The sequence below is a fragment of the Phallusia mammillata genome, chromosome 8 (genome assembly GCF_965637545.1).
Source record: "Phallusia mammillata chromosome 8, kaPhaMamm4.hap1.1, whole genome shotgun sequence".
Lineage (NCBI taxonomy): Eukaryota > Metazoa > Chordata > Ascidiacea > Phlebobranchia > Ascidiidae > Phallusia > Phallusia mammillata.
In genome coordinates, this window is record NC_137259.1 from 17,514,977 (window position 1) to 17,524,837 (window position 9,861).

Consider the following 9,861-nt stretch of genomic DNA (forward strand, 5'->3'; position numbering starts at 1 on the left):
CAAGTAACTATCAAATCAGATACGAGTTTGTTTAGTCTGGAGGTTTAATGCTGTCTTTCTCACCATACTTTCACATGTGCAATTCAAACCGCCTCTCGTTGAAATACCGCCGGATTCGCTTCTCTAGCTCGTTGCGGTGTATCTTTGTGAATGCTATAAAGTGACCAAAACACATTTAAACCGTTTTTTAACATAATACATCGTTTTGATTTTTGTTTTAGTCCAACAATTTGGGCTAAATTTACTGTTTTGCTGTGAGTGTTAGTTTACAAACTCGCTACCCACTACGAATGCAACACATTTTTTTATTACTGTTTGTGTTATGATACTGCTTTTTTGATATTGTTAAACCGTTGAGATATTTCAACATGGTTTTGTATCAAAGAATTAGGACAATGTAAGCCGATTCCTGTTTGTTGAAGAAACATGTCTACATACACTTGTCGTAGTTCAACTGCACGTGAACGTGGCGCTCTGAAACGCTACATCAATTCAGCTTACTGTGACTTGAAACGAACCCGTCAGGAAGAGATAACCCCTCTGGTCTTGCGATCATGTTTACATAATAAATGTCACCCAAATTTTACTTAATCCGCAGCCCAAACAGCCAAGTTCCGCTTATTTGACACAATCTCAAGCGAAATCTGCACCCCTGGGCAAATCTGCAAGTTTTTGACTTCGTTCCATTTCAGGGAATTAAATGTTTACGCCTTTTTGGTCTGTGAGTTGGCTGGGATGGCCTGATTGGTATGTTTTGTGCATGTTGTCGTTAACTCTAAACACAGATAGTTTAGTATGGGAATTTATATTTTGTCAGTCTCAAACATGTTTGGGACCAAATGTTTTGCGGTACAAACGGTCTTGCATGTATCAAAGGTAAAAATGCTCTATTTGATCCCCGTTTTAGTCGTGGGGGCTATTATCTATATTTGCAACAAAAACCTTTAAATACAACCCTTATTGTATAGATAGAACCGATTTGTACTCGAGACCTTCATATAAATGTTGTGTTCTTTCACGTTTTTGTGAAATTTGAGCGGGAAGCCGTATGTGTTATTGTGCATAATTTGGCCTGTATCTTCTCTCTGCCTATGACGTTTGCCTTTTGAAGAAATTCCACACCCTTAAACCCTTAATGACAGACATCCTAAAAGTGTAGCATACCTTCCGGGCGCAAATGTTGGCTCTTTCTCTTGAAATTGCGTCTCGAGTGTATTTAACACCTCGTTGTGGCGTTCTCCATGGCATAGGTGGTCTTCTCCAAAGTGACTCATTTGAAGCCATGCTTTGTGCTTATATCCTTATGACGTAGATTGCACGTAAGAAAGGCCTTTGTCTACTCAATGCGTTAGCCACAATTGATGCTGTCGTCCACCGGACATGCTTTCCATTTAGTCACGGCTTCTTAAGGGCCACGTCAATTTCAGGATTATGATTTTTTCTCATGAGTCAATCTTCTATATTCTTCAGCCCACGCGAAAGCTGTCAAGAGCAAGGCCGAGTGGGGATTAAGTGAGGAAATTCGCGTGATATGAAACTTGTTGATACCGCTAAGAATTTTTGAGTCATTTCCAACTGTTGTTTGTCTCCTTACATTAAACCAACGTCCTAAAAACTTGTGAGGCCAAAAATGCGTTTTCTGTTTTACAGATTCTATTTGAGTAAGAGACTTACAATGTACACAAAGTAAATACGTATGTATATCTTTTTGAAACAGTTTGTTTGCTGACTTTTTGGAACAGTTTGTTAATTGCTTCAGAACTGATTTTAGTAATGAACATATGTTCATGTTGTCTTCATTATAATTGTTTCTTGTTCATTATTGCAAATCTTTGTACCTAGTTTTGTCGTTGGTGGTTTAAAGCAGTGGTTCTAAACCTTTTAAGTTTGAGGACCGGTAAACTTTCAAAACAAATTTTGCGGACCGGTGGACTTTCAAAATCAACCCAAAATGAAATCACGACAAAAATATGCAATTCAAAAGAAGTATGAAAAATTCAATTTAATAAGAAGTTGCTGGTATCTGTTTGATATCATCAATGTTAAACGCGGTTCTAATGAAGTTTCTGCAAGGCGAAGTAGAGCGTTGACTTCCACACGATTTCTCTGTCTTCAACATCTTGCATTTTGCAGTTAAGATATAAAATTGTAATATATTTGGCGGACCGGCAGGAAAATTGACGTGGACCGCGGTTGAGAACCACTGGTTTACTGTATAGAAGATTTATTAGGAAAACATGCTGTCAGGCACATCAAATGGGGGTTATATTGCTGCAAAACGGCATTTCTAGTTTGGATAACTTTGGTACAAGTTGTAGCTTACGTTGCAAGTACAAAGGTCAGTAAACAAAGTTGCTTACTCTGCTTCTCAACCACAAATCTGCGGGTTCACCCTTTTCAGCTTCTTTAATCATGTTTTGGTATTGCGCAACTTTACTCCGGTGTTGTTTACTGCTTATACATGTTTGAACACAACGCCAACAGCTGACTCTGTATTGCACTTTAGCCTTTAACAACTTCGTTGTGGTAAATTGTGTTGTAACTTAGGGGAATTACAAACCCGATTGCCGACTTTCTAAATTCTCTGCATTTTTTTCTTTAAAGAAGTTTTTCATAATGAACAAACAACCGTTGGTGTTTAAACGCAAACATTCGCTTATTTCAGAAACCCAACAGACTTTCCGATAAAACAGCAAAATATTGGGCGGGTGTGGGGGATAAATTGTTTACTATTCAATGAACATCTACCAATTTCCAATTTTAAGCCACAGGCAATAAATAATTCAAACGTGCTCATTTTTTTCAAATGTCCCACCGCAAAAGTTTGATGTTGTTTGGACATTTCGCCGTTTTGCGTTGTCGTTTTTGCATTCCTTTCACCTATATTAACCACACATGTCAGAATATGTAGGAATGTGTTTTCAACACGTGTCAAAAAACTTTACAAAACAATACAATTCAAGCAGAAACAAATATTACTGTTTCACTTGTTTTATTGATCAAGCGATTTTCTCTGTTTTTCACACGTTTCTTTGATCGTTAAAATGATGATGGTGGCCCTTAATTGTCTCGTACGTAAAAGGTTCGAGGTTTCCTTAATTTTAAAAAAATGTTCATCGCAATTTTGGCACTTTTGTTATCATTTGAAAAGTTATGGCAAGAGTACGTGAGGTGCAACGATCTACAACATGAAAGCTGATGTTATCTTTTGTTTAAGGAAGTGATTTTAAACGGACATTTTGACCTTTGCAACTTGAATGTGTTTCCATGTCGAAGCATGTGGTATCAATATTAAATTTCCGTTTCGTAATCTGATTTCTCGCAAACATCAAAAACATCACGCAGCTTAATCTTTCAGAGGCAATGCGTGAAATATTAGATATTCCTTAAAACTCCAGTTTAATTAGATATCCATTCGGGGTTTTAAGCCATTTTTGGACAAAATGGTTAAAGCTAAATAATTCTTAATAGTTTTCCGAAGTGTTTTAATTCGGTTTGTTGATCGTGTTGTTGTTGTTGTAAAACCATATTTACTCGAATTAAAAACGCGTTTTGATTGAATGTAAAGATCAAACACCTTCATTACAATGCAGATGGTGGGTTTAATTAGATCCTTCGTGTTGTGGCAAATCCGCGCCTATCAAAAAAAGGCGCCACGGAGTGAATTCGTTGCTTTTGCTTACTGGTATAAATGCACACAAATATTAACCTTATTTAAATATCGGGTGGATTTTTCAATGGATAAGACTTTTTTTGGATTACTGTAATCAAGGCTGCAGTTCTAAAGTTCAACTCCAAAACCTTAACGAAACCCGTTTTTTACAAAGCAAAACCCTTATTGGGCACGAACATTTATGATATTACGGCACAAATGATACTGAGTGTAAAGTCAGGCCCGATTCAAGCCAGTTATATTTAAACTCAAACTTGAACCCTACTCTACTTTCAAGGCTGACCAGAAATTCCTGTAAAGAATTTTCTCGTCGGTGGTTCAGCCCGTTATAAGTTAGCGGCATTGTTTGAAATTTTGCAAGGATGCAGTGGTAGATCTTATCAAATAATCAAACCATTCGTTTAACCATAAGGGTTTTCTCTCAGCAGACGATTAATATCTTTCTCATGCTGGGTTCGATTGTAAACACAGTATCATGTTAATGCAGTTCGCATGTTTGTTGTGCTTACGCTGATATTGGAAGACACTTAAGACTTCGCCAAGACTCGGATGCACTCAAATTCGGGTTCGGCCTATATGACGAAACAGCAACTCTTTGTGATGTCACTGCGTGTTGGGTCTTGACGCAATTTTGGAAATAAGACTTCTGTGTTTGAAGTTTGTCTTGTTTGTTTGTGAAACTGTGTTAATGTTTTACGTTCTGTTTAACATACTGCGTTTAGTGATTGACGTCAACAGGGTCTAAGAAACGTTACAAACATTCTCACGTTGGTTTCTTCACAAATTTTTCGAATGAGAACAAATTCAATACATTCCTTGTGTACTATTGTCGAAAGATTTTCAGCAAACTACATGAGCAGTAATTTGAACCAGGATCCAAAAAGTTGCTTTTAGTGTCATACAAATTCACAGAATCACCCAGAACAACTTGTTCTGGGTCAAAACACCCTATTTTCGGTCAGTTACTACACTTTCGACGAAACCTTGTTCTTCGAATTCGTTGATGGTCCTAACTTCACAAGCCCTATTGTCTATTCGTGTCAAACCTATGAATCACCGAAAGATGATTTGTTAAGCAATTTATCCTTGTTTTTGAAAGCGACTGCTGCTTAATATATTACTGGCCAGTTTTATGGGTAACAGGTGCGAACATTTGAAAATTTGTACTGAAACTTTTATCGACCGCCCAATCTCTGACTTGCACTGCTGATATGACGTCACAATACGTTATTATTTGCTAACTTGTGAGTCATTTGATTCTTATCTGCTGTTTCCGAAATACTGACCTAATGTTTTTGTGCCGACACAGACAGAATGCTTTACAATTTCTGTTTGACAAAAATTAATTTGTGACCATTATTTTTTCTACATATATTTTTAGCTGTTATAAAAGTGGCATCCTATTTTTGAACAAACAGGTATTTTGGCTGAAAACGTTGTGCCTTTCTTAACATTTATGGCTATTTTAGGAGTTTTTGAAAGCAAAATTTTGATAACTGTTCGCCAATCGCCTGTACTTATGGTCCTTTGCCCCTAAGTCATCGACTTATAACTCAATCATTATCTGCCTTACATAATCGAGCGTACAATTAATATGTGGAACATTCATTACAAAAATGTAAAGGCAAATCGACAGATCTATTCCGAATTGATATTTCCATTCAACGTGTTAAGATACTGCAAGTTTGCGTCTAAATTTTGCAGTTAAATGGAATTTGTTTATTTGCACAAGGGTAACATGAAGTAATTCCAAACACCAATAAAAACCACTTTTGGGAACTGATCGCTTTACAATAGTTGCAATCAACACAGAATACGAAAATCAGGTAAGAAAAAAACAAACAAGGTTTTTATCATGAAACAGACGGAAACAAACTGGAAATAAATGACAAGTAGTTAAAGCAAGATGTCCATGTTATACGAAGTCAATGGGAAACGTCAGTCTTCATCTGCAAAGCCTGAAAACTTCCATTAAGTCATGCACAGTCCGAACGCGGGGAATCATTTCATCAAGACAGGGCGAGGATACACCGACGCTAAAAAGATAGATATAATTTCGTTAGATTTAATGTTCTTTGAGATAATTGCAACAACATTAAACTGAAATTTGACGGTTATACAATCAAGTGTATTAAAATTTGGTTGTACAAAAATATTGTTCCACATTTTCAATGCCGATAAATTATTATCGGTTGCATTTACACCGTTGAAATGTGTTTTATCACTCCGTTTGTATCTATTGGTAGCCGCACAGGCTTTTGTCGCTGTATTAGAAATTTTTGTTTCAAGATTTGCCATTGTCCTGATGAAGGTGTCTTTTATGGGATGTCGGAACGTCGGTTGTTCATAATAAAACTGCTGGAAGAGCAATACTCGTTTATTAAGTATAAATAAACGAGTGGCAGCAAAAGCTTATTTATTCACGTTTAATTTGTCGGTTTGTGGCAAATAAACCTATTTTGTTTGTTCAAACTGGAACGCTATGGCTGAATAGGATTTAAAGTTCCATTACTAATGGATTAAAAATCACGTTCACAACTCATCAATCAATCGGTTGTGTACCGCAAAATTTGGCACTTCGCGGCAATCTTGGAATCTAACATTTGCAGTAACTATGTTTTGCAGCTATTTGGTTTTTGCTACGGTTTACAGCAAGTATCAAAGACATCAAAATATTTTCGCTGCTTCTGATTATCTTTATGTGTTTGTGTCATAATTGCATTTATCTCTGTTTGCCCATGTATTTTTATGTCTAAAAATTGAGGGGATACTGATAAATCTTTCTTGAGGATCAAAACAGCCTTGTTCGAAAATTTGACAAATTGCAGTGTTTGTTCACTTTAAAAATTCGCTATTAAGGTAACTTTGTCTTAGCGTGAAAATCGCTTTCGTCAACAGTTTGGCATTGTTGCACCAAAGTAACCCATTGGTGTGTTGACCACAATGAAGTTAGTGTTGGTTGAGTCTGCCATGTGCGACAAACATTATGCGCTGATAACCATCAGATAGCTTTTGTTTATTTGTGTTTACCGAACCTTTCACTGCCTTGCAAAGCTTTCACGAGTCCTGTTGATCCCAGACGACCCGATCTTGCGGATTTGATTGCGTTTGTTGATGGTTGATTCGCGGGTGCAAAAAATGTTTTTCCATACACTACCGTGCAGCACGTAACCGAAACTTCGATTTTTGTAATCAGTTTTTTATGCAACGTTGCGAAATTTAGTAAAAAAGCTAAGGTAAATTGCACACAAGGCTATGACCCCAGGTCGTTTGCAAATTGAATGTTGTTTTAGCTGCACATTTTTCACAATTGTTTTAAGTGCGCATTAAAAGCTTCGCGTGCAGTTTGCGTTATCCTATTTTCTCCACTATTTGCCAGAGCAATGACAATTCCAATGTGGTATTACATTTTCTAGTTGCGGCCAAACCCTTATGATTAACCCCATGGTCGCCCATGATTGTAGTGTGACAGCAAATCACATTGGCGACAAGCTGCAAACGTTTGTTTTGTTGGTCAAGGTAATCTACTACGATTTTGCAGCAAAGAACTTGTTTACTAGAGAAACGCACCGCGCCGCAGCCCAGCTAAAATCTGTATGCTAACAAACACACGTGAATTGATGGTAAGCAAAACAACACAAATTACATGACTGGACGTTTTTTCCTGGTGTAATTTCTCCACCAGATAACACAAGCTCACCAGGTAGCCGCCCCATTAGCTTATCCCCATTTACAGGTCACTGACCTTAGGGTTAATGTATGAAACTTGGCTTGATGTGCGATACCATCTCGTTTTATTCGGAGAACAGACACCTTGAGAATGATTGACGTTTTATCAGGTCACTGGCGTCTTTGTTGTGACCGCGTCCTGGCTTTATTGCATTTAAATTTGCTGATGATTTGCGCGGGATTTTATTGCGTTCGATGTGCCAGTCGTGGCAGTAAAATACCCCGACCACTGTAATTGGTCTACAGTCTGGCCTGGCGTCCGTTATGTGAATATATAGAACCGGGTGATTTACTGATGTACTTATTGTGACATTGAACCCTCCATAAAACGTTTTGAACAAAAGGAGAAATTGACCAAACGCAAACGAAGTGTCTATTTTTACCTTAATGTATCGTTTTTTGACCCCATTTGGCCGCCATATTGCTATTTTGTTTTGTCAACGTGGCAAAAAGCTATAACGTCATCTGTTTTACAATTCTGACATATACATTTGCTCTTTTGTAGAGTTGTAAGTCGGGTTGGGCTTTTCGGGTCGGGTTTTGGCTTAAGTTTGAATAAAACGGGCTTGATTTGGGCCTGACTTTATACTCGGCCTCATTGATGTTGCAATTTCACCAACTTTTAGGCCTAATTCGGGTTTCGTTTTAACAAAAAATCGGATTTGAGGACCCCAAATCAGGCTTGAAAATCTGCTTTGCTGACCGATCGAAAATGTCGTTTGAACTATTTGGAGATTTAAAACTGATTTGTCGCGTAACGAGTCACTCGCGTTTATCTGTTTGGAAAAAAAATCGCCCCACTTGCTTCTTTGACCAAATAAACCGTAACAAAAACAAGGCGTAAACGAATCCGTAAGTTGTCAGCTTGTGTGTGTGTGTGAGACATTGTACAAATAATATGGACAAAATCGCGTAAAACATTTTTCATTCTCTCGGTGTGTGTAAAAAAAACTTATGCTTCGTGTATAAAGACCCCGGTGGTAAACGTTTACCTTTAGGCCATGGGTCGGCAACCTTTTGAACTCCGCATCCCGGTTTATTTGTCATGTTAAAATAGTAATAATGACCTTGCGTGCCAACATTGTTTTGTACAACGATGGTTTATGCCAGTTGATTTGAATAGTAATTAACAATAAACGTATAAGTAATTAACAATAGTAAAAACAGACATATTGGTATTTGCAACTTGCATTTTTGGTATTATTAAATCATAACTACATGAAAAAAAACGATGTATTAGTTTTAATTATATCAAGCTCTTTTAATATGAAGTTGAATAGTACGAGCAATGATATACCATCTCGCGTAGATGCCAGGGACTGTCTTTAACTTGTGTTGCGACTCGGCCTAATACTTAAATGGTTTGTGGGAGTTTTCGGTCAAATTCTGGGACCAATTTTAAACCAGTACCAACCGCATTCAACTTACTTTCCCGCAAAATGAGCTGCGAGCTTCACTTGCGCCTCTTTGTCCTTCATGTTCGCAGCCAAGTGGGTAAAGTCCCCCATCGGGTAGCGTTTCTGCACCAGTTCGTCGCTCCGCTTGCTGGCGCTGTTGGTATCTTCCTCTGCTGCCGTATCCAGCTCGCTGGCGTAACGGGGTTCGTAGTTTTTGAGTAAAAGGTCAAGAAAGTCGGAGTCATCAAGTGACAATAACTGCTGAATCAGCAATAAATCTTCAACCATTTCGTTTTCGGTTGGCTGTTTTTCTGGCATTGTATTGGCCGGTGTGTCGTTTTCGGGTCTGTGATTGAAAGTTGTATGTTTGGTAAAGCCGATGCAAATGTAAGATAATATATAGGATGTCGATTTCAATCGTTTTGGGTATGTTGTGTAACAACCACAAATTAATTCTACGATAAGTACTGTTTGCGTATAACATAACCTTGCATGGTAATGGAGACCCTATAAATAGGACGTTGAAGCGTTGGTAAAAACAATAGATTTGCCAGAAGAGAATCGTTTAGTTCGTATGTTATGCCTGGCAGCAACGGTTCATATACTTGCACACTAAGTTTGATTGCGAACGTTCAGGTCTTACAAATAGCAAACCCAGTGTAAAGAATTTATTTTCAAATCTTTATAGTCAGGATCTGTCCAGTCCAAGTGTTTAGCTTCAACCTTATTGTTATTGCTGTATTTACTAATAGTGACATAGCGGTAAAGAAATGCTGGAAATATGGGCACTTTTGTACTTTTAGTCCCGAAATTATGCAGTTTGAACCCCTACTACCTTTTTATTGAGTCTAGAGGAATCGAGACATTGATTATAATTAATTCATGACAATTTAACGACGTGGTTGTTTGCGGTACAGAGTTGCCATCGAGTTCTTTGAAAACACCGACTTTTCTTTCATCATTTAAACCCAACCTACCTTTCTATAATAGATGCAGCTCTCGTGACAGCAATGACAGATAAACAGACGATGACTGTGCGCAATAAATTAGCCATAGTTTGAT

At 37.7% G+C, this 9,861-nt stretch overlaps 1 protein-coding gene across 1 annotated transcript; it reads right to left on the minus strand.

Moving 5' to 3' along the window:
* Positions 1 to 5,476: 5,476 nt before the first annotated feature.
* On the minus strand, positions 5,477 to 9,861 carry LOC145205354 (uncharacterized). The gene is made up of 3 exons (XM_080078048.1): positions 9,777 to 9,861; positions 8,831 to 9,145; positions 5,477 to 5,709 (listed from the first exon to the last, which is right to left on the minus strand). Exons 1-3 carry the CDS (start codon positions 9,851 to 9,853, stop codon positions 5,619 to 5,621), a joined length of 483 nt encoding a protein of 160 aa, XP_079934174.1. The 5' UTR covers positions 9,854 to 9,861; the 3' UTR covers positions 5,477 to 5,618.

Coding starts and splice junctions, on each gene's coding strand:
- LOC145205354 (XM_080078048.1), bottom strand. CDS start 9,853: ATGGCTAATTTATTGCGCACAGTCATCGTCTGTTTATCTGTCATTGCT. Junction 9,146..9,776: donor GCTGCATCTATTATAGAAAG/GTAGGTTGGGTT, acceptor TTTCAATCACAG/ACCCGAAAACGACACACCGG. Junction 5,710..8,830: donor GCAGCTCATTTTGCGGGAAA/GTAAGTTGAATG, acceptor CTATCTTTTTAG/CGTCGGTGTATCCTCGCCCT.